This window comes from Dama dama, chromosome 7 (assembly GCF_033118175.1).
Source record: "Dama dama isolate Ldn47 chromosome 7, ASM3311817v1, whole genome shotgun sequence".
Classification (NCBI taxonomy): Eukaryota; Metazoa; Chordata; class Mammalia; order Artiodactyla; family Cervidae; genus Dama; species Dama dama.
The window spans coordinates 13,109,634-13,133,884 of NC_083687.1; the positions used below are offsets into that span (position 1 = coordinate 13,109,634).

The 24,251-nt window shown below is 49.3% G+C and overlaps 1 protein-coding gene across 3 annotated transcripts; it reads left to right on the forward strand.

The window, feature by feature from the left end:
* Positions 1-196: 196 nt before the first annotated feature.
* Positions 197-22,361, forward strand: CDKN1A (cyclin dependent kinase inhibitor 1A). 3 transcript variants are annotated; one of them, XM_061146568.1, is made up of 4 exons: positions 197-325; positions 7,362-7,493; positions 18,956-19,402; positions 20,838-22,361. In XM_061146568.1, the coding sequence occupies exons 3-4, from the start codon at positions 18,967-18,969 to the stop codon at positions 20,885-20,887; spliced, it is 486 nt and encodes a 161-aa protein (XP_061002551.1). In that variant the 5' UTR covers positions 197-325; positions 7,362-7,493; positions 18,956-18,966; the 3' UTR covers positions 20,888-22,361. The 3 variants fall into 3 exon arrangements, with proteins under 3 accessions (XP_061002551.1, XP_061002549.1, XP_061002550.1); XM_061146567.1 differs by lacking the exons at positions 197-325; positions 7,362-7,493 and adding exons at positions 14,181-14,286; positions 18,078-18,279; XM_061146566.1 differs by lacking the exons at positions 197-325; positions 7,362-7,493 and adding an exon at positions 14,158-14,286.
* Positions 22,362-24,251: the final 1,890 nt, after the last annotated feature.

The following is a 24,251-nucleotide window of genomic DNA, read 5'->3' on the forward strand; positions in this document are numbered from 1 at the left end:
AGAATCAAGAAGCCACCTGTCTTGAGCCACCACTTTCAAAAGTCTTTCATTCCATCCTATTAGGGCAAAGTGCCCAGGCCGCCCCACCCTCAGGGTGGATTAGGCCTCCGCCTCCCTGTTGGGGTTTAAAGTACATCAAAAGAGATCCTTGTCTCAAAATATCTTTCACAGCCCTGGTCTGGGGGCTGGAAATCACACACCAAGAGAGAACCCCCCTTTTAGGTAAAGGCATTGTATCTTGATGACTCCTGCTCAGAATGCCTGGGAGGGACTCCCACGCTGCAGCCTCTAGCATCTTCACTGGCATCGTCTCCCGTGTCACTAGGTACGTTGCAACAGACATTGCCTAATGCCTGCTTGTTGATGGAACTGGATCGTCTCTAGCAAGTTCTGTGGGAATGGGGCACAGGATAGCAAAAGTTTGATTGTGGCTGAGGGAGGGTATGAGAAGGGTGATGGTGACTTGGAGAGGAGAAAATAGGAAAACAGAAGTAAGGGGTGTTGAATGGGGACACACCCTTGGCAGGAACTGAGGAGGAGACCCTGAGTCTAAGAAGGAAGGCAAAGGGATTTCTAGAGATGCCAGGAAGTAGGAGGGGGTCGAGTGTATAAGGTGGGCATATGTAGGGGATAGAGAGGTTGATGGGAGAGGACTGTTTACGAGGAGCCCCCTGGGGAAGGGGCTGTTTGTGGGTGACATTCCGGTTCATTGCTGGCAGCACCCTGAGCAAGTCACTTGAGCATTCACAAATGATTGCTCTGTGGAAGCTGCAGAAGAAAATGTAAAGACGTGGGAAAATGATTGTGATGTATTGATAAGTGAGAAAAAAGGAGGTTACAAAACAGGGCATAGAGTGGGATCCCTATTTTGTAACACTGGCTGGAAAGACACCAAAATGTGAACTGTGGTTGTCTCTGTTGCATGAGGATGACTTGCATTTCTTCTTGGAGTCTTTCTGTATTTTTCAGACTTTCTACAATAGACTTGAAATATGATTTTTGTATATATCAGGAAGGGTTATTTGATAGAAAAATTCATTGACTATTTATTGAGTGTTTATTAGATTCTACAGTGTTGCACCACACTTGATGCAGAGAAATGTAAGCCATGGCCACTGCTCTCAGATTACCCTTAAAACCGGTCATGGCATAAGGGTGCAGCTCAGGGCACAAGAATGTGGTCACTGGAACCTGACTGCCTGGGTTCAAGTCCCTCTTATGCAGCTTCGCACTGTGTGACCTGGGCAAACGGCTTGACCTTTCTGTGTTTCGGTTGCCTCATCTGTAAAATGGGGATAATAATAGTACCTGTAAGGATTAGTTGAGCTGATACATGTGATCACTTAGAAGAACAGCAGACACAGGGTAATCAGGACCTAAGTGTTAGCTGTTATTGTTAGTAGTGGTTAAGAGCTTTACCTCTGGAGCCAGCCTGTCTGGGTTCAAATCCCTGTTCTGTCCCTGTCTGTCTTGAGCAAATGAGTTAATCCCTGTCTCTGCTTTAGTTTCCCAATCTTTAAAATGGGGATGAAAAGAGTGGTGTCTCATTCATAGAGTTGTTACGAAAACTCACCAAGTGACTATGGACACAGTACTGAGGATAGCACATGGCCCATAGAAAGTGCTCAGTAAGTGTGAGCCTCTGTAATACTAATTATTACTATTCCTCTTATTATCATATTATTACTATTGGGGGAGGCAGGGATTAGGATGCCATCCATTAGAGCACCCTGTGTAGAGCCAGCAAGGGGAGGGGTCCAGGGTGCATGAGACAAGTTGCTCTGGGCACAGCAGGATGGCCCTATCCATTCTCTCTTGCCTCCCCCACATTCTCCTCCAGCCCAGGTCATTCTGGTCCTTTACGTTTTAAACTATGGCCCCAGGTGCCACTCCTTGCCAATACAGTATCTCCTCCCTGATCCTTGTTTAGCCACACAGAATGTGGGTTTATGGTAAGCTAATGAAGGCAGGTTTCCACAACTTTTATTTGCATGGGAAGGGCCCTGGCAGTACTATATTTATAGCTGTGACTTTTTTTTTTTAATTATAAAAGACTTCTATCATTGCATAAACTTAAGCCCCACCTGGATCCTCCCTTGGTTTTAGGAAGGGGGTTCCTCATTCAGACTTTCAAGTTCCCATCTGCTGAAATCCAGCCCCTTTCTTTAACTGGGTCTGGTCACAGAGACTTACTTGGGTAGCATTTTCACCCATGTAAGCCTCTTTTCCTTTGTTATTGGTTCACAGTATTTTGTGTCCCCTTTTGCAGCCATATCCTCTACACATCATTATTTGGGCTGATAATATCATGAATAAATGAATGAATGAATGTAGTTGTACTGTTGTACTGTTTTAGTCTCAAGAAGAATGACTCCATCCTGGGGTGGAGCAAAGCCCTTGGCAGACAGGAGAAGCTGGAAGGCCTTTTGAACCTGTGGAATAAGAAGCCTCTGAGATCCCATGGTGGTTGGCAGTTTAGAAACACGATTACAGGTCTAGTTGGGAAATATTTTAAATTTGGAGACTTAACCAGGATGAAATTGATGCAGGGCCACAGGTCAGGGAGAAAGGAGCCCTAATGTACCTGAATTCTTTATTAAGAGCTTGTATTCTTACATTTAGGCTTTATTAACACTGCTGTGCTGACCCATTTTATTAAAGATTTGGGTTTTTATTTAAAAACAAGTGAAATTGACCAGAGGGGAAGCCTGCTTATCTCAATGTTTGACAGGAACTCCCAGTGTCTCTCTGGCCTTTTGGATTATACATATATATATAACATATAACATACATATATATATATATATATATATATATATATATATATAAACATATGCAACATATATGATTTATTTATTTACTTATGGCCTCACTGGGTCTTTGCTGCTATGCGTGGCCCATCTCCATTTGCAGAGTGTGGGGGCTACTTTCTGTTGTGGGGCGTCTTCTCACTTCTGTGGTCTCTCTTGTGGAGCGTGGGCTCCAGGCGTGTGGCCTTCAGTAGTTGCAGCTCGTGGGCTCTAGAATGCAGGCTCAGTAGTTGTGGAGAACAGGCTCAGTTTCCTAAAGCATGTGGGATCTTCCAGGACCAGGGATAGAACCCATGTTCACAGCATTGGCAGGCGATTCTTTACTGCTAAGCCACCAGGGAAGCCCCTTCTGGACTATATTTGAGGGGACTTTTTCATGTGGTGCTCAGAACTCCCAATTTATCCTACACAAGACACTTCATACTCTCTGGGGTTGTTTTATGTACCCCAGTTTTATCTCTTCTGTGACTGTGAGCTCTCTTTCTTTATATATATATAGAAAGACAGAGAGAAAGAATGAGTGATTGGTTCTGTTTCTTTGGAGAACCCTGACGGTAGGTCTGAATATAAGTTGTTTTCTTGCTTGGAAAACCATTCTTTTTTTTTTTTGTGGAGAACTCAGGTTTATTATGCCAGCGGGCTCAGAGGAGTTAACACTCCAAGCTCTGAGCCCCGGAAAACCATTCTTAATGTGAATGACTTTCCATGATATATGTGGTTAGATAGGTACAAGAGATCTGGGAGACCTCAGCAGGTTTTGTTGTTTCTCCCTCAACTTCTGAGCAGGCTTGGGCTTAACCCTGCAGTCACAAATAAGCAGTAGGAATGAAGATCTGACTCCTCCTCTGCTCCCAGCCCCCTCCATGTAGTTAGCTACACCTAAAACTGTGTGTTTATGACAGCAAAAGACTGGACAGAAACAGCTTAAATGTTCATCCATGTGACAGAGTATTATGCAGCAGTACAAAGGAACGGGAGGTATTTTCTTCACTGGTGTGGGACAGCGCTAACATAAAACAGCAAAAAAAAAAAAAAAAGCGAGTCCATTTGGGTGGGTGAAAAGAATATGTGCATATTTGCTGACAGGTTCACAACCCCTCATCCACAATTTCAAAATTCAAAAAACTTAGAAAACCAAGGGTTTTTTCCCTTCAGTTTGTGGCAAATTTATTGGTAGCAAAACCAGAGCTGAAAGGATGTGAGCCATTTGTAGCTGTTTTTTATCCCGGTTAGTGTGAATATCTTATACCTCAGACCTAAGGTAACCCATCATCCTGCTTGCCTGTGACTGAGGGATTACTTGGACATTGACCTTATAATGCTGAAACTGGGACAAAGGATCATCCTATACAGAGCCTAGAGGGACCCTCGAATGGAGGCAAAGTGTCACAAATACATGGTACATGCACCTCATTACTTGCCTAAAATCCTAGAAGTTCTGCATCTTGAAACCCATTTGTCCCCAAATGTTTTGGATGAAAGATTGTGGACCTGGATGTTCATGAAAGTGAAAGTGTTTCACTCCGTGGATCCGACTCTTTGCCATCCCCTGGACTGCAGCCCACCGGGCTCCTCTGTTCATGGACTCCAGACAAGAATACTGGAGTGGGTAGCCATGCCCATCTCCAGGGGATCTTCCTGACCCAGAGATCGAACCTGGGTCTCCTGCATTACAGGCAGATTCTTTACTACCTGAGCCACCAGGGAAGTCCAGGATGTTCATAGACTATCCCTGGAAGGAGATACAAACAACCAGCAGCAGCCTTTGGAAAGGAAATGGATGGCTGGAGGGCAGGGTTAGGAGGGAATTTTCACTGCATATCATTTTGTATCTTTGGACTGTACTAACTCCTCAGAAAATAAATATAGGAATTCATGGGAAAACAAAACTCTCTGCTTTTGACTAAACTACAAATAGAATTTTTAAAAATTTTGAGAAGGTAAATTACTATGCTGCTGTTATTCTTTACCATCTGAGCCACCAGGCAAGTCCAGGATGTTATTGATGCTGTCAGAGAAATATTTGTCTTCCTGATTCTGCTGATTCCAGTGTATCCTGTTCTTAGAGCTGTTTGTTGAATCCTGATTTGAGAATCAAGAGACTCGATTGTCCTTTTCTGAGCTGAGTGCTGAGAAGGTCTCTCCTGGAGCAGCAGGTGGACCCTTGCTGTAGCTTCAGGAGCACGCTCCACAGCCCCAGGCGATTTTTTTTTTCCTGGTTGGTAGTTGTTATTATTATTTTGAAAGAAGAACAATCATGCAAAGCAAGTAGAAACAGGCTGGGTCAGCTGAAAATACCCACGTGCTCCCCCCTTGGGTCTCCCGGTGATATAATTAGCTGGTTTTATCCAGCGGTGAGTGGGCGGCTTGCTCCCCTGGCAGCCGGCAAGGCCAGCGGATGATGCAACAAAAGGCAAGCCCGGGCAAGGCCGAGCCGGGGCCGTGCCGGCCAAAGATGCTGATGCGATACACTGGGGTGGGGGTGGGGCGGGAATAGCCGGAGTGCTTCGGAGCTGCAGGCGTTTGGGGGACCCGACTGCCCTCGGGGGCAAAGCTGGCCTGCTCACTAAGCCTTGAGCTCTCACCCCACCTGCCCCTTCAGCCTTTCCCCCCATCCCCACTTAGTGACAGACACTATTCCCAGTTCTCTGATTCTCAACTGAGATGGAAGTTCTGCAGAGAACTTCTAGAGGTAAGAAAGGGGCCCTTGTGCATGGATAGACTAAATCAGGGTTCCCAAAGCTGTGAGGCTGGAGGGCTGGGAGGTTTCAGCTACCGGGGAGGTTTTTCAAACCCCTGTATCCGTGTGTAGCTGGTTGACCCTCACACAATTTTAATTCAGTAGGTTCAGAAAGGGGGCCAGAAATTGGAAATAAGTTTTTAAAAGAATATTTACTTATTTATTTTTGGCTACAAGGAGGTCTTAGTTTCTGCATATGGGATCTTTGTTGCAGTACAGGCTTAGGTAAGTGGGGTCTTAGTTCCTTACCAGAGATGGGAATCTTCGCCCTAACTTTTGAAGGTTGATTCTTAACCACTGGACCACCAGGGAAGTCCTGGAAATAGGTTTTTAATTGTGTTTAATTATTATTTTAAATAGAGTTAGCTATTAAGAATATATGATGAAGAATAAGCCTATTTTGCATTCAGGGTTGTACACAGCACAACTCCAGGGGACGCTGTCCACACAGACTCAGATGGTGCTAATGGTGCCCACGGAGGTAGGTGACGCAGCAAACCTGCCTCTCTCCCCGGAGGCAGTCACTCTCATCATTTCTTATGTCTTCGAGAGAGATTCCATGTACTTGTAGGATGTGAACATTTTTCAAAAGGGGGTTCCCTTTTCTTGCATTCCCTATGTTGAGAATCCCTGAGCTGGAGGGAGGATGGTCTGAAGGATGGAGTTCGGGTATCTGCAAAGGGATAAAGGAGGAGCAGGCCTTCCCTTAAGTCCCACCACAGCAGGCCCCTTCTCCCCTACCAGGTCCAGGCTGGGTCCCCGTCACGGACTACCCACAGGGACTTCCCTGGTGGTCCAGCAGTTAAGAATTTGCCTCCCAGTGCAGGGGATGCTGGTTCGATCCCTACTTGGGGAACAGAGATCCCACATGCCACAGGGCAACTAAGCCTGTGCACCTCAGTTAGGGAAGGCTTTCTGCTGCAGCAGAGTTCCCACAAGCCACAACCAAGACCTGATGCAGCCAAATAAATAAATATTTTTTTAAAAACTACCTGCATTTCAGGCAGTAAAAGGCTTTTTCTCAGTAATCCTCTTAGGTCCCCCGGAGATTTTCAGATGAATTTGCTGAGTAGGGAATTTTCCTGCATTTCAATCCAGTGATTTCTCAGCAGACTTTGATGTTGTCTAGTCAAAACAAAACAAACCAAATCTGTGTACCAGAAGGGGGAAATTGGGTCCTGCTGTGTGACTTTATACAAGTCACACTGTCTCTTTGTGTCTTGGTTTCTTCCTCTGGGAAATGAGGAGCATCATGTCTACCCACCCCCCCCCCCAACCTTTTTTTTCAACCTCTCACAAAGGTTGTAAGATCATGGATATGAAAGTACCCATTTTCGAACTTCCCTGAAGGTCCAGTGGTTGAGGCATTGAAATGCAGGGCATTTGATTCCTGGTTGGGGAACTGAGATCCCATGTGCCTCGTGGCAAGGCCAAGTTAAAAAATAAAATTTTTTAAAAAGTACACATTTTATAGGTGAAGATTTGAGGTCCAAGGTCATGTAGCTCAGAGGTGTTCCTGTTCTCCTTGTGGTCAGGTCCAGAAACTCAGCAGGAAAAAACTCTCTTGCGGGAAGGGAGTGGGAAGAGGAAGGGGTACTGATCTGCCTTGCTCCTCTGCTGTGGCAGAGACGGTTAGCAGGTCATCAGAGATCTGTGCCCTCCCCCAGGGACTACACAGACCCTTGCATCTAAATGGGACCACATGACAAGTTCTTACCAATGCAGTGTGGGTAGGAAACGATGGGTGATACTTCTGAACCAGGTGTGAAGAAAGGCATGTACCTTCTTCATGTTCTTCCTTCTTCCTCCAGCTTGGAAGCAGAGATCCTGATGCCCTCGGGCATGGTGGAGCTGCAGGATGGAACGGGCCTGAGTCCCTGAACCATCATCACACCTGGAGGTCAGTTCCTTGCCAACCAGAGCACCTCAGCTGGATTCATTATGTGAGTGAGACATAAACTATTGGCTTGTCACTGGAATTTGAGAGTTCATTTATTACAATGGCTAGTGTCACCCTGGGCTTCCCTGGTAGCTCAGCTGGTAAAGAATCTGCCTGCAATACAGGAGACCCCGGTTCGATTCCTGGGTCAGGAAGATCCCCTGGAGGAGGGCATGGCAACCCACTCCAGTGTTTTGCCTGGGGAGTCCCATGAACAGAGGAGCCTGGGGGGCTACAGTCCATGGGGTTGCAGAATCTGCCACGATTGAGCAACTAGGCACAGCACAGTACAGGGTCATCCTAACACACACTCCCACTTTTCTTCCTCAGTCCAGCACTGAGCCATTTGCTTGTACACAAAAGGAGACTTAGGTCATCATCCCTCACAGCAGGTGCAGGGTTGTTAAAAACCACTGAGGGTGGGGAGAGGGAGGCATCATCTCCCCTTAGCTCTGAACTTGGGGCCACCAGCATATAGGGATTGGGTTTGCAGCTGTTACATTCCACAGTGGCCCTGGTAGCATTTTGGCTATGTGCAACACTCAGCGCCATCCTAGGGGAGCAAAGATAAGGACAGACAGCTGATAGGAGGGGGGAGCAGAGAGGGAGGGCCCACAACCAGAGCCCTGGAATCTCTGCCTGTGTCATCTTAGCCAAGCCAGCACCTCTTGGGCCCTCCATTTCCCCATCTGTAACATGAGCCTAAAGCACATATCCTGGATGGAAAGTGGGGGAAGGTGGGGATGGTGAGGGGTCAGATATTAGATCTGACTATGCAGTTGGAGGACCCAAACCCAAGTCCTCAGAACTTGGATGTGTGCTTGGGCTTTTTCTTGGGAGGGGCTTAAAAATAATTTGTTAGGAAAGAAAACACGAAAGAATGCCCAATTCCTATGTTTGGAGGATCATTCAGAAAGCTATTCTGGGCTAAAGGATCTGGAAGAGGGATGTCCTAATGGCTTTAAAGCCCACCTCTGAGCACTGAACTCAGCGTCTATGGGTAGTTCCTCTTGTCACCAAATGTTTATTGACAGGTGTCCAGTATCTGAAATTCCAGCATTAGTGCTTCATTCCTTTAGATTCCTTTTTTATTCTTCCACAAAAATGCAAGCTGTGATAATCCCAAACATGTGTTCAGTGCTTTAGACTTTTTCCAGGAATCTTGAAAGATACAGATAGGTCCAAACGCCAAATGCAGGTGTTACATTAATCATTTTTTTCTCCTGACAGGAAGATTGTGGGGGCAATTCTACTCCTGGGTGTATATCCAAGAATAACTTGCACATGTGGCCCAAAGACATGGATAGGAATAATTATAGCAGCCCTATGCATAATAACACAAAATTGGAAACAACCAAAGTGCCCGTTGACAAGGAGATGGGGATCACTGGACGTGAAATAACAGTGAAAATGATTGAGCCCTGTTTTAATAACATATTGCTGAATAACAGGCCATGTTAAAACATAGTGGCAACCATAATCATTGATTTGCTCACAGTTCTACAATTTAAGCAGGGGCTCATTGGGGATGGCTTGTCTCTACTCCATGTGACTTCAACTGGGGAGGATTAACTGAGGATGAAAAATCGATGTTTTAATTAATTAATATTTATTTTGGCTGTACTGGGTCTTTGATACTGTGTGGGCTTTTCTGTAGTTGCAACGATCAGGGGCTCTTCTTCATTGCAGTGCGTGGGCTTCTCACTGCAGTGGCTTCTCTTGTTGCAGAGCACAGGCTCCAGGGCTTGCTGGCTTCAGTAGTTGCGACACATTGGCTCAGTAGCTGCAGCTCCCGGGCTCTGGAGCACAGGTGTACAAGCTTAGTTGCTCTGTGTTATGCGGGATCTTCCTGGACCAGGGATTTGAACCCATGTCCCTTGAATTGGCAGGCGGATTCTTGACCACTGAGCCACCACGGAAGCCCTAAAGATCAACTTTTAAAATGGTCCACTCATGTGGTTGGCATGTGGATGCTGGCTGTCAGCTAGGAGATCAGCTGGAGCTATTGTGTGTGTGGAAGTAGCCTTCTTATCTTGCATGTGGCCTCCACGTGACTTTTCTCAGCCTGGTGGTCTCAGAGTAATCAGACTTCTCAGGTGGAGTCTCAATGTCCCCAAGAAAGCAAAAGCAGAAGTTGCTGGACCTTCTTGAGGCTTAGGCCTAGAATAGGCACAGAATAACCCATTCTGCTGAAAGAGTCATAAAGTCAGACAGATTCAACTGCAAAAGAGTGGGAATAACCAGAGCTATAGTTTGTGTGCCACAGACTTGCACAGCCACAACCACCCATAAATCATAAATCATGATGGATGGATTTATCACATGGATAAATCATAGGTATGTTATGCTGCTTCACATTTCAGTGATTCCATATAACAATGGATTGTGTCTTCCTCACATACATATCTTTAAAAATATGTATGTATTTATTTGGCTGCACTGGATCTTAGTTGCTGCACGCGGAATCTTCATTGCGTCACGTGGGCTCTTTCATTGAGACGCAGGTACTCGCTAGTTCTGGTGCACGGGCTTAGTTGTTCCACGGCGTGTGGGATCTTAGTTCCCTGACCAGGGATCAGCCCACACCCCTTGCATGGCAAGGTGGATTCTTAACTTGGAAAGTCCAGTCGCATACATATCTTACACAAGCCGGTGGAGTGCTTGGCCCCACACAGCCAGCCACTTAGGAACTTAGACTGATGGAAGATCTACCATACTGAGATGGCACCCTCTGGGACATGAGACCTCACTTTTGCCACAGCCATGGAGGACAGAAAGGTTGAAAAATTTCACTTGACCTCAGCTCTGAAGATACACATGTCACTTAGGTTCACATCTCATTGGCTAGAACTAGTCACATTACCCTGCCTAAATTACAGTTTTTCCATAGAAAAATGGAAGAGCATTACTATTCCAGTCACATGTAATAAAATTATTGAAAACAAAGGACAGTTCAACATAAAATTCAAGATAGTGTTTACTTTGGGCGGGGAGGGGTCAGCACAGGAGAGGAAGTCACAGGAAGGTATTAATAGCAATTTACAATACTCTAATCCATGAGTTGAGCAGTGAGTATTGATTATACTATTTTTAATCAATTAATGAGTAAATAGATGAATGAAATAAAAGAGAGGGCTCAGAAGCTGTGGAACTGAAGCATAACCTCAGAGTGCAGGCCAAAAATAGCTCTTCCATAAATATTCACTGCGCCGTGGTTGAGGCGGCCTGGCCTTGAGGGTACAAAGATGAATAAAATGTAGGCTCATCCCCTCTAGATTCCCAGCTCAGAGGAGGCAGTAGGCACATGAATCAGACAAACCAGCAAAGCACAGTGGAGTGGACTACTTACCAGGAACTATGGGAGCCAGAGAAAGAAAGTCTTACCCCAAGGGGTCATGTAGGTTGGGTCATGAAGGATCCATAGGAGTTCAGTAGGTGGAGAAAGAAGTGGACGTGGGGCATACTGGTCAGGGACACTCATTCCGGGAAGAGTGAACAATATGTACAAAGGCACTTCATTCCTCAGGTGGCCTGTGTTCACAGCATTTCCTTACCACCTTCTAGTCCCTAAATGATCTGATCAACTCATTCATACTGTGCTATGCCACCCAGAACCCTCTGCAGGACTTGCACATTCAGTATCCCCACCGATTTCTATGTGCCAGGCACTATGCTAAGCATTTTGCTTATATGATTTTATTTAATGAAGAGCAGAACTTAATGCCAAAGAAATGAATTTCTAATGGTGAAATTTCAGACTTAGATAAGATGAAATCTTTAGCTTAGGGAAGCTGGAAGTATTTGTGTGGCATGAATTCTGTCACAGATGCCTCTGCCTCACCGTATGTTCAGTCCTGATGTTTGTACTGGCTGGGTAAAGCCCCTGGAAGGTCAGGAGATGGGGTGGCAGGAGCTCCCCAATCTTATTCTTAAAAAAAAAAAAAGCAAGTGGGACCTCTGCTCAGTAATATAATAATGTCTCTGTTCTGCCTTTTCTCTGGGGTCTCACTTCTTGGGAGCCTGTGTGGAGGTGAATTCCTCTGAAAGCTCTCTGCCCCTGTTAGGGACTCCCCAGGCCTTTTCTGAGAAATAGTGACATTGTTCCTAATACTTCCCCTCCCTTCCTGGGTAGCTCCCGTGGCCACCATTGAGCTTTCCTCACATCCTCCTTCTTCGGGCTAGAGCTTTTCTAACTTTCCTTTCCATCATCACTTCCCTCCTGGATGGGGCTAATCTGGGTCCTCTCGTTCTTCAGGCTGAAGCTCTTTACATCTCTAAGCCGTCTGCTTCCTTGGGAGCAGGCCTGGGCATTGGGCTGCAGGCCCGACTAGCATTCAGGCCTTCAGGAACATGTCCTGACATGTTGAGCCCTGGCACAGAAGAAGATGGTGGCTGTTTTGTCTTTGGGGCTGCCTGCTTTTAGACAAGAGGGGGATTTTAGACAAGAGGAGACCCTGAGAAACCCCGGAGAGACCTTGGTCTGCATTTCTCTGAACAGAATATGTGATTTACCACAGACCCCTTGGGACTGGTCTGGGATCTACCGTGTACCTGCATGCCTCTGTGTGTGTGTGTGTGTGTGTGTGTGTCAGTGTGTGTGTGTGTGTGTATTTTGGGACTTGGATCTTGAGTGTGGCTTTTATCAACCTGCTTCTTTGCCTGTTTAGGGCAGAAGCCCTCTCTTAAGAGCAAACCTGGCTACACATTCAAGTGAATGCTTGGAAACTTTTTTTTTTAAAGTGCTGGACAGTACTAAACACCAGTAGGTGCTTAATAAATATTTGTTGAGTTCTGTTGTGGTGATGGTGGTGAGTTAAAAATTATAAAAAAAAAAAATCACTTCCCAAAAAAACAACAAAAAATTATTTCATTGTGAAGCTCAGAACTCTAAAACTTTAACTAATTCAATACAAGCAGTCATTAAATTTTTTTCCCCAAAGTAAACAGACAATGTCAAGTCTATTTATAATGTCTGAAAGCCAAGGGGATTCGAGACAGTAGGAGGATATGCCCGTCCTGTGCTGGACATTTGACAGCCCAGCCTTTGGGTGGTGTGAGTACGGGTGTGTTGGAGGTAGGGAGGGTGGAACTGGGAGAGGAGAGGGCTGGTCCTGGCGTTTTGGCCTGTTTGAGGTTCTTCCACCTACAATTCTGGCCTGTCTCCAATATCAGGCAGGCAAGGGGGTCTGGTAAAGGGTCCTCCCACCCCTCCCCGGGCTCCTGTCCCAGCAGTAGAGGAGAAGCAGGACTGTCCTCCCTGAGGTCAGCTGCTTTGGGGGAAGAAGACTGGGCATGTCTGGGCAGAGATTTCCAGACGCCGAACAGCCCTAGATGTCAGTAATTGGAGCTGCTTTCAGCCTGCATTCTATGTTTTAGTCGATTTCTGTTCAGATTAACACTCTGTTGTCTGCAATTTTCTTACAAGCAGAAATAAAAAATGTTTCAGATGAAGGAAGGAAGCAAAGGTGGGGTACAAGTGGGGATGGGGAGCAGCAGGGCACCTCACTTGCTTTTGCCTCTTTTGGAAGCACTGGTTGGCCTTTCTAGAATTGCCTTCATCAGTGTCACCTCAGTGTATTGCCTGGAAATGATGGGTGCTGGGCATGTCTTGCATTCTAAAGCTGCTGAAACAGGGCAATAAGCAGAGAGCTCTGGATGAGAAGCAAAAGGTCTGTGTTCTAACCATCGCCATTGATGTGCTGTATACCCTGAGTCAGGCCTCTGAGCTCCGAGCCTCCGTTCCCAGCAGTGTATGTGGTGGGTGGGGATTACCCAGGAGATAACTGGGGACTCCGACCTCGGTTCTGGGCCTGGACGGCACCGATCGGCACCCACCCAATCCTTCGCCCCTTCCCAGCCTGCAAATCCACAGCAATCACAGAGCTTTCTTCTGCTAAGGTGGGATGTGAGGTGGATATAGGCAGTGAGGAGGAGGAGGTGGGAAGCTTATCTCAGTGTCCCGGTTCCCCTGGAGACCAGGTTAGCCCTTTCTTAGCAGGGTCCCCAATTCCGTCCTTCCCTGGAGCGTTTGACAAATAACTTCTCACCCCTTTAGTTCTATGGGCTTCGGTCTTTAGTTCTGTGGGTTTCCTCTTCTGTGAAATACGGGGAATTGAATCCTCTTCTGTGAAATAAAGGAATTGAATCCGTTCTGGCCTCCAAGAATGCTTTGTTGGGGTCTCTGGGTGCCTCCGGTGATGGGGAGAGGTGGTGTAGTGAGGGACCCGTGGTGGTACAGTGGGACTTTTCTGGGAATTACAAAGTGGAGTGTTCTTTTAAAAAAAAATTATTTAAGGATTTTTTTTTTTCTTTATTAATGTCACTCTTCGTGGTTTATTCAGCTGCTCGGGGTAAATCCTTGCCCAGAGCCAGTCGGTGGTGGGTCAGAGCGGGGGGCTAGTCCGTCGGGTCCCAATAGCGCCGCCATCCCGGCGATGGGAGGGCCAAGTCGCCCTCCCCACCCCCACCCCCCGCACTGGGGGAAAAATACCCAAACAGAACTGGGACTCAGTTCGCGCGGAAATATGTCAAGTGCACAAAGCCAGGCGCGGAGAGTGGGAAGGAGGGAAGTGCCCTCCTGCAGCCAGTGAGGTTGGCAGCAGAGTCTCCAGGGACCCGCCGGGGGAGAAGCGCCGCTGTGGGCGGAGCGGCCGGGCCCGCCTCCACCCGCTTTATAAGCCCGGCGCCCGGCGCCCGGCGGCGCCAGCTGAGGTGTGAGCTGCGGCTGGAGACTGTGCTTGGGAGACCCGGCGCTGCGCGCTGATTCACGGAGACGTCCTGAGCAACCCCCAGAAGAGGTGAGGGAGCCGGGGCGGGCCAGAGCGGATCTCGAACTGAGGCTCCCGAGCCGAGCCCAGCGAGTCCGCGTGTTTGTCCGAGCCCCTCGGGGGTGTGTGTCCCGGGGGCGCGTGTGTCCTGCCTGTGTTCACAGGTGAATGGCGCGCGGGGCCCTGCGCGCGGGTCTCGGTTTGGGGCACACCAAGGGCTGCGAGTGCGCGTGTGGGCACAGGGCCCGGGATGCGTCGGAGGCTCCGGGCGCCGAGAAGGCGCCCCAGTACCAGGGATCTCCCCTGTGCGATCCCTGCCCTGGAAACTCCGGCGGGCCGAGGGTGCGCCCGGGGACCCCGGCTCGGCGCGCTCGCTGCGTGGGGACGAAGCCCGGTCCGCGCAGGGCTCCGGGAACGGCGGGGAAAGCCCAGTCGAACAGGTTCATTTGGGATTCATTCCCGAGCGGTTCTCAGATCCGATCGGTGCCATCCCGGCCCAGAACCGAGGTCGGAGTCCCCAGTGCTGCTGAGGTCAGCGCCGGCTGTGTCCTGGGCCCTTGGGAACATGTCGGGACACGTTCCTTAAAAGAAAGCTGGGAGGTGACTCACGGTGACAAGAAGACCCCGGGGAACGAGACGGGTGACATCAGAACTCCGCCAGGACTGGGAGACTGTGGCTCCGCCAGAAGTGCCTTGCCTGCCTCTCTCCACGGTCTCTGTCCCCCCCACGCCGCCACCATCAGCACAGTGACCTATTTGGCTGGCACAGAGTGTTCCCAGGGAAACCGAGACACCGGGAGGTCCAAGACCGGGTGTCCGGTCCCCGCCCCGAGGCGCGCCCTCTGGGACCCGGAGCCGCGGCCGGGCGCTGGGTGGGCTTGCGCAGCCTGTCAGTTAGGGAAGCCCCGAAGCCGAACCTACCTCTCTCCCACCGCTGCCGGGAGAACCCCGGCCCAGCCTGCCCTTGGGTCTGCCGGACGGACTCGCCGTCCGGAGCCGAGCTGTGCTCTGCGGCGCGGTGGGGGCACCCAGCCCCCGACGGGGGCGGTGGGGGAAGGGAAGGAGAGGTCCTGTGTTTGAGGGATAGGGCTTCGGGGTGCGTCGCTGCTCCGGGCCTCCGTCACCTGCTTTCGGGCGCTCCAGGCGGCCCCAATCCAGTCCGGAATTCCCTCTCCAAGGGCGACAGGGCTGAGCAGAGCAGGAGGGCGATTCGCCCTTCGGACGCCACCGTCCAGCGTGGACTGTAGTGCGTCCGCCTGGTCTGGGGCCCTCGGGGGACACTTGCTCTCCCCGTAGGGACAAGAATCGTAGAACTGGGTTTGGTGCTTTAGGGCGCCCGGGCAGCTCCCTCCCTTCTTCCCCTTCCTCCACGTTGCGTTTCGGGGAGGACTTAAGAGCGGTTTTGTTTTCGTTGCTCCCGTCTATTTTTATTTTTCAGGGATCTGACTCATGCCTTGCTTTGGGCGTGGAGATAAGGTGGAGGGACCAGATCTCGGCGCGCCTGTGCGTGCGTGCTGTGTGTGTGCGTGTGTGTGTGTACGCGCGTGCGCGCGTGTGTTTCACAAGAGGCGGCGCGAGAGCGCGCTGTTTCCCAATAGTGGCGGGCGTTTCGGAAGGCTGACTGGCTCAGCGTGACGTGTTCGCGGCCCCCGAGCCCCCTCCCACTCCCCCTCCCCACCCCAGGGTGACGTGCAGCGGGAGTGGAAGCGAAGTTTTGGCGGGCGGGGAGCGCTTTGCGGGAAACTGACTCATCACAGCTGGCTGTCGGCCTCCCAGGCTTTGCCCACGCAGCTCCCCCTCCGCGCGTGATTTCCTGGAGACCGGCGCCCTCTTCTGGCCATATCGCTAATCGCTAACCCGCCTTCCCGCGGAATGAGGCTTCACCGGCCTTTGCTTCCCAATGCAATCTACTCCAGTACTGACTCTGAGGTCTTTGCCCACTCCTCTCTTAAAAGGAGTGCCCCCATCGGATCTGCAGTGTTTACTGAATGCTTACTGTTTATTTGGGAATGAAAATATGGCTGAAGTCCAAGGCCTGATAAAACCCTAGCAGGGTTCCTCCTCTTGCCAATGAAGCCCTGAGATCTGTAGTGTCTATTCAAGCCATTCTGTGTGTCCCCTCTTGGCTGGCACCCCAAGCGTGCCCATCTGGAGAACTGTCAAGCCCTTGAATTGAATCGATCTGGGGAAGAAGGGGCCTGTCAAATCTACATTTTGAAAAAGCTCCTGAAGTGGTTCTGATGGGTCTCTCTGGTGAAGAAACCTCAAAGTTAGAGCGGGAGTAGGGTTCGATACCAGAGTGCAGAACCCAGGGCGTTCAGGGCTGGGTTTAAATCCTGGCTGTGCAACTGGTGAGCTGTGTGACCTTGGGAAGGTTACTTAACTTCTCTGAGCCTTGGTTACCTCTTCTGTAAAAGAGTGATATACCCATTTCTTTTGAAAATTAATATCCGTAAACTTTTTTACAACAGCCGTTGGCACATTAAAATATATAAATAAATCTCAATCCTTAGCCCTGAAGAGAGGGAGCAAAGGTTATCTGTGGGCTTTGTCCACTGGGCTATGTTACCCCTTTCTATGTGGCAGCTTGAATAGACACTATTGATCTGTTTAACCCTGTGGGTTCGGAGCAAGTCTTAAAACTCCTGCCCTTTAAACGTGGTCTGAGGTCATCTAGTGCCTCCCCTGCCCTGTCTGCTGAGACTTGGGAGTTGTGGACTGACTTGACTCACTGTGAGACGTGGAGTGGGGACAGGTAGATGTGGTGTGGATCGAGGGCTTCCTGCCCCAGGAGGACTCTCAGCAGGGTTTCACCCTCAGAGCCTGCAGATCAGGACTTGTCCCCAGGAAAACCCAGTCCCTGTTAAAGTCGTGCAGGCGCTCAGCCCTGGAGTCAAGCCAGAGCAGGGCAGAGAGGTGCCAGCACCCCGTCATGGGCAAGCTCACCCTCGGTTTTCCCTCTCTTAAAGTGGGAGGTGAGGAACCAGGTAGACCGGTGCCTTTAATTTTCTTTGCCTGCAAAACGGGTTCCTTGGATGCAGGCAGAATGGGGCAGGGGCTTCCAGATTGTCTAGACTTCAGGTCACCTGACGTGCCTGGCAGGATGTGGCTCAGCCTGGGAGAAATCATTGCTCCGCCCTGCCCTGCCTAGCTCCTCCTTACCCCGAGGCTGCCTGCCTGATGACATCCTTGGGAAAGGCCCTCAGCCCACAACACCTGTCAGCTGCTGTCTGAAGGAGGCGGTGGCCCAGGTGGAGTGATGGGGAGGAGTCAGCCAGAACTAAAGGCAGAGCGAAATAATATTTTCCAAACACTTTCTCTATACTTGGTACTGCTCTGAGGGCGTTATCTACAACCGCTTAGCTAATCCTCACATCTGTCCTCTGAGACATTCGCTATGGTTATCTCCTTCTAGAACTGACCTACAATGTAGGAGACCTGGGTTTGATTCCTGGGTGGAGAAGATCTCTTGGAGAAGGAAATGGCAACCCACTCCAGTACTCTTGCCTGGAAAATGCTATGGACAGAGGAGCCTGGTAGGCTACCGTCCATGGGGTCACAAAGAGTTGGACACGACTGAGTGACTTCACTTTCTAGAACTGACACCAAAAATAGACGTCCCTTTCATCATAGGGGACTGGAATGTAAAAGTAGGAAGTCAGGAGATACCTGGAGTTACAGGCAAGTTTGACCTTGGAGTACAAAGTGACGCAGGGCAAAGGCTAACAGAGTTTTGCCAAGGGAACCCACTAGTCATAGCAAACACCCTCATCCAACATACACAAGAGACAGCTCTACACATGGACGTCTCCATCTTATAGGTGAGGAAAACAGAACCCAGAGAAGTTAAGCTACTTGTCGAAGGTTGCCCAGCAGAGCTTGGATTCCAACCCAAGTGGCCTGGTTCCAGAGCCCTCACCTTTAACCACCAAGACACAGCCGTTCAACTCTGCTCCATCCGCCTTGCCTGGCGGGGCCCACCAATCGTTTCCTTGAGCCTGCATCTACAGCCCTGCTCTTTAGGCACGTATGCAGTCCCATTTTACAGATGAAGAAACTGAGGCCGGGGGGACTTGAAGTGATTCTTTGAAAGTTGAGGTAGGAAGTGGCAGAGCAAGGACTAGAAGCCAGGTGCTTTTTAACCCCAAAGTCCAGGGTAGTTTTAACTAACTGAGGAGCATTATTCCACACGAGCATCTAGACGGAGGGATTTGAGAGGCTTGAGGAGGTGTCCATTTACTTGGGGATTGACCTCCCCGGCCGGGCCTGGAGTTAGGAAACTGCTGGACTCTGACAATTCACACATACCTGGGGCATTCACACCCACGAGGGACACCTCAGGGGGGAAAAACAAATTGATTTTAGCTGATAACACCTGGTGGTAAACAGGACCCTGATCCCTGCTATTGCAATAAACTTGCCTTTGTTGACATAAACTTGCCCTTCACCTGCCCACTCCCCCAGTGACCTGGGGGTATCAGGCGGACTGACTCTGCCCCTCACGCCCTCTCTGTGGGTGGCAGTCGGGGGAGACTGTGGGAGGAAGGTGGGGGAAATCAGCTGGAAGGAACCCGAGAGCCCCTCTCGCCTCACTTTCCAATGAGGAGGCTGCGCCTGAGGTTACGCAGTAGCCCAGAGAGGGAGCGTCCGACCTCCCGAGTGTCTCACTTACATGCCCCGGGTCTCCCTTGTGTTCCAGCCACAGGTGCCATGTCCGAGCCGTCCAGGGACGCGCATCAAATCCCCCGCAGCAGCAAGGCCTGCCGCTGCCTCTTTGGTCCAGTGGACAGCGAGCAGCTGCGCCAGGACTGCGACGCCCTCATGGCCAGCTGCGTGCAGGAGGCCCGAGAGCGGTGGAACTTCGACTTTGTCACCGAGACGCCACTGGAAGGGGACTTCGCCTGGGAACGCGTGAGGGGCCTCGGCCTGCCCAGGCTCTACCTGCCCGTGGGGCCCCGAGACGACCTGGGAGGGGGCAAGCGGCCGAGCCCCTCGTCCGCCCTGCTGCAGGGCACGTCTCAGGAGGACCACTTGGACCTGTCGCTGTCCTGCACCCTCGTGACTCGCTCCCCTGAGCGGCCCGAGGGGACTCCCGGTGGGCCTGGCCCCTCCCAGGACCGGAAACGGCGGCAGACCAGCATGACAGGTGAGGACTCCCAGAACTCACGGTGCAAGGGCTCACCTGTCTGGCCCAGCTTACTCATCGCTCTGAGCGGGGAAACAGGCCCAGAGGGGGGAAGTGGCTTGCCTGAGGTCACATAGCAAGTCTACTACCAAGACCAATTAGCTGACATTTATTTAGAACATTGACTGTGTGCCAGGCCCTTTGATAAGTGTCTAGATTTCTTTTAGTTCTTATAGTGATCTAACACCATAGGACATTCTTGGCATCCTTTTACAGGCACAGAAACAGGACTCAGAGAGGTAGAATGATTTGCCTAAGGTCCCACACTGAATTTGGCATGGAGAGAACATGAATGATCATTTCCTGGCTGCCTTAACCAAACTTAACTCGCCTTCCCTTTCATATATACCCACCTTCATCTGCACTTCCCAGCCTATTTTTCTCTTTTTGGCAGTTTTTAAACTATCAACAGTTACTTCCCGTATTTTGATATGGTCCATCTCCCCAAATAGGATCCTATCTCCACAAGAAAGAAATCTGTATCTCTCTTGTTCATAACTGAGTCCTCAGCACCTTGGATGGTGTGTGACTCACAGCAGGTGCTTGAGGAAAATGGAATAAGTGAGGCTGGCAGTTGAACACTTAACTATGCCAGGCCTTCGGCCAACGTCTTTTTATTTTTTACTTTACAAATGTATTACTGTTATTATTTTGGCTGTACAGCTTGTGGGACCTTAATTCCCTGAGCAGGGATAGAACCCGGGCCACCTCCATTGAGAGCAAGGAGTCTTAGCCACTGGACCACCAGGGAAGTCCCAACCAAAGTCTTTCTGGAAGCATTTCATTTAATCCTCCGAGCACCGTACCAGTGTTATCCTCATTTTATAGGTGAGGAAACAGAAGCTTGGAGCAGTACAGCCAAGAATCCCACAGCAAATTTGCACCTGGGTCAAAACTAACAACAATAATAATAATAACTAACCTTTATATGGCTCAAGGATCATTCAGAACACTTTTCCTGGATCAAATAATGGAATCTCCAGAGCAGTGCTCTCTGACAGATCAGGCTCTACAAAGAAGCAGATGCCCAGTACCACTGGCCACATATCGCTGCTGAGTGCTTGTCATGAGGGACTGAATTTTTCTTTTAGTTTAATGTTAGTTAATTTAAACAGCCACCTAGGGTTAGCGGCCACTGCATTTGGGCAGCTTGGCTTAAAGAAAGCGGGCCCATGGATGGAAGGTCTGTTATTGATCACATTTGTGAAGCATGGGGGGATGTTCTGTATGTATGTAGCCCTCTGGGAGATGGGCTAGAAGTTTCCAGAGTTCTTCCCCGTACTTGGCTTGTGTCCCTCTGGCCCTGGGGAGGGTCCCTCTGCAGTTTGCACTGGGCGGGTGGCTCTGCTGGGCCCTCTTCCTCCTGGCCTGGCTGACGTCTGTTCTCTCCCCCCAGATTTCTACCACTCCAAACGCAGGCTGATCTGCTCCAAGAGGAAGCCCTAACCCCGCTGCCGGAAGCACGTCCTCGTGGAAACAAGGGGACCACTGCGGGCCTCTTCTGTACCTTTTGCCTTGGTCCTTCAGTTTGTGCGTCTTAATTATTATTTGTGTTTTAATTTAAACGCCTCCTCATGTACATACCCTGCTTACTGTTACCCTTCCCACGCCCCCAGCCTCTGGCATTAGAATTATTTAAAAAAAAAATTAGCAGAAAAAATAGGCTTATTAGAGTGCTAGGTATTTTTATTATATGAACCATTATTTAAACCCTCTTCATCCTTTGCTTTCCTCGTCCTTGCTCCTCTGAGGCTGACGTGACCCCCATTCTCTGGGTGGCACTCTCTGGAGGGGCCTGGCTCTCTCCCCCGCTGCCATCTGATGGGTGTTATGAAGTCCCGCCCCGCCCCCCCGCCCCTTTCCTGCATTCTCAGTCCTGAATTCCTTATAATCTGAGAAGTAAATAGATAGCACTTTGAAGGGGGCCCAACAGAGTTGGAGGCATCATCAAAACTTTGGGTTCCCCTTGCCCCCTCTAAGGTTGGGCAGGGTGATCCTGAAGTGGGCACAGCCTGGAAATGGGGCTGGGGGATTGGACACCCTCCTGGCCCTTGATTCCCACCTCTGTCTTGTGAAGGCATGGGGAAGGTAGGGGCCCGTAGCAAACCACCCCCCCCTCCCCCCTCCCCCCACCCCCGTCTTCAGGGGAGCCAGTCTCATATTTGGCTTCCCTGTTCCCTGCATTTTTCCAGGAGCCCCAGAGGCCCCTCTTCCCCAGCTGGGCTCTCAGTCCGTCTCTGCTCCTCTCCCTTCCTCCATGCCCTTTCCCTTTAGTATCTTCTCAGCCCTGGGTGGCAGCTCTGGGGGGGCCCTAACCCCCAACTCAGTGGACTGGAAGGGGAAGGGACATGCTAGGCATAGGGTTCCCCAATTCTACCTCAAGCAGCGACCGCCCCCTCCTCTTAGCTCTTGGGGTAGGGGTCCTGGGTGGTCAGATAGGCCTCCTTGAATGGGGATCTCTCTGTGTTAGGGGTAGGTAGGTGAGGAGCAGATTTTTCCAGGAGGGACAGTGTGACACCAGCCCCTGGAACTCGTCCAAGGACTTTTTCCATTGGCCCCACCCCTTCCCCCATTTCATTGCACTTTGAATAACAGCTGAAGGAGTCAGATGGTGGGAGCAGAGGCTGTGGATAGGATGTGCTAAGTGGGCAAATGTGGGTCTGGGAGCTGTGAGTCATCGTCTTTCCTGGCACTGAGCCACGTGGTGGGTCTGACCCCAGACACCTTCCAGCTCCTGTAACATCCTGGCCTGGACTGTTTTCTCCTGGTTCCCAGATGTCCTGTCTCTTCTGTCTCCACCTCGACTGTAAACCTCTCAAGGGCAGGGAATACGTCCTGTACTTCTCTGTGCCCTTCAGAGCCCCTCCCACAGTGCTGAGTATACAGCAGGTGCTCAATAAATATTTCTGATGACTTGTAATATTAGTGTTGTGGTCAATATACCGTATTATTTATAAGAAGAAGTTGGTGGAGGTTTTTTTAATTAAATAAGCACTTAAAAAAAAAAAAAAGCAAAACAGTTTAGCAAAAGAAAGACTAAGACCACAAATCAAAAAGCAGACAATAACAAAACAATAAGTCATCACACCTCTGCAGATTGCCACGGTCAGTATTTTGGGTTCTTTGTGTGGTTTTTTTAAAAGTAAAGAATATATTGTGACTCATCAGAAAAAATGCAAATTAAAATCACAATAAGATACCAGTACACATCTACCAAAATGACTAACATGAAAAAGACTGACCATGCCAAGTGTTTTGAGGATACAGAGCAACTGGAACTCATAGCTCCCGGTGGAAGTGTGAACTATTTCATCTCCTTTGGAATGACTCTTTGGCAATATCTTCTCAAGATGCCTCCCCTCAAGCCTACCTGATGACTAGGAATTCCATTCTTAGGTTTGTTCTCAAGAGAAATAAATACACATTTGTGCCAAGTGTTTTGAGGATACAGAGCAACTGGAACTCATAGCTCCCGGTGGAAGTGTGAACTATTTCATCTCCTTTGGAATGACTCTTTGGCAATATCTTCTCAAGATGCCTCCCCTCAAGCCTACCTGATGACTAGGAATTCCATTCTTAGGTTTGTTCTCAAGAGAAATAAATACACATTTGTGCCAAAAGATATTTTCATAGCAGTATTATTCATAACAGAGCCTAACCAGAAACAACCTAAATGTCCAGAAGAACAGATATATAAACTGTGGTATCTGTATATAGTGGAATCCTATATGCCATTAAAAAGAACAAATACTCTTACATGAATCTTCTGGTTATTTATATTTATCAACCCTAAGCCTCAGTAGCTTAAAACAATAATCATTTCTTTGTTCTGGATCCTGCAGTTTAGCCAAGAACTACTTTTCACATGCTGAATAATCCTCTGTTATATGGACCATGGCTTTGCTCCAGAACCCTAAGGGTCTGAGAGGAGGCTCTGCCCTTGGGGCTTTTGGAGACTTTACACTGTTTGCTTATCTCCCATGGATATTTCTAGTATTATGGGATATGCTGGGTCACACGTCCCAAGTGTTTTCCCCATAGTGAGGACCTATTGCAGAGCCGCTTTAGCTCTGGACTCCACTTAAACAATAAAGTCATCCAATACACGAGCTGGAGCAGTAATCAGTATACTGCCTCCAAAGTCCCTATTGGCCACCAGCACTATGCCTCTTCTTAGTGGTAGGATGTCCATGGTATGATAATTTGTCCTTTAACCATGTAGGGCGCCTAGGCAGTGTATTAAAAAGCAGAGACATCACTTGGCCGACAAAGGTCAGTCTAGTCAAAGCTGTTTTTTCCAGTAGTCATGCACAGATGTGAGAGTTGGACCGTAAAGAAAGCTGAGCGCCAGAGAACTGATGCTTTTGAATTGTGTTGGGAGAAGACTCTTGAGAGTCCCTTGGACAGCAAAGAGATCAAACCAGTCAATCCTAAAGAAAATCAATCCTGAATATTCATTAGAAGGACTGATGCTGAAGCTGAAGCTCCAATCCTTTGGCCACCTGATGTGAAGAACTGACTCACTGGAAAAGACTTGATGCTGGGAAAGATTGAAAGCAGGAGGAGAAGGGGATGACAGAGGATGCGATGGTTGGATGGCATCACCGACTCAATCGACATGAGTATGAGCAAACTCCGGGAGATAGTGTAGGACAGGGAAGCTGGCGTGCTGCAGTTTATGGGGTCACAGATTCGGAGATGACTTAGTGACTAAATGACAACCATAGAGGGAATGTTCCGGCATGCCTCAGCTCAGCTGCCATTTAAATCTTAACTAATACGATAGGTTCCTGAATTTCTGTGGGGAACG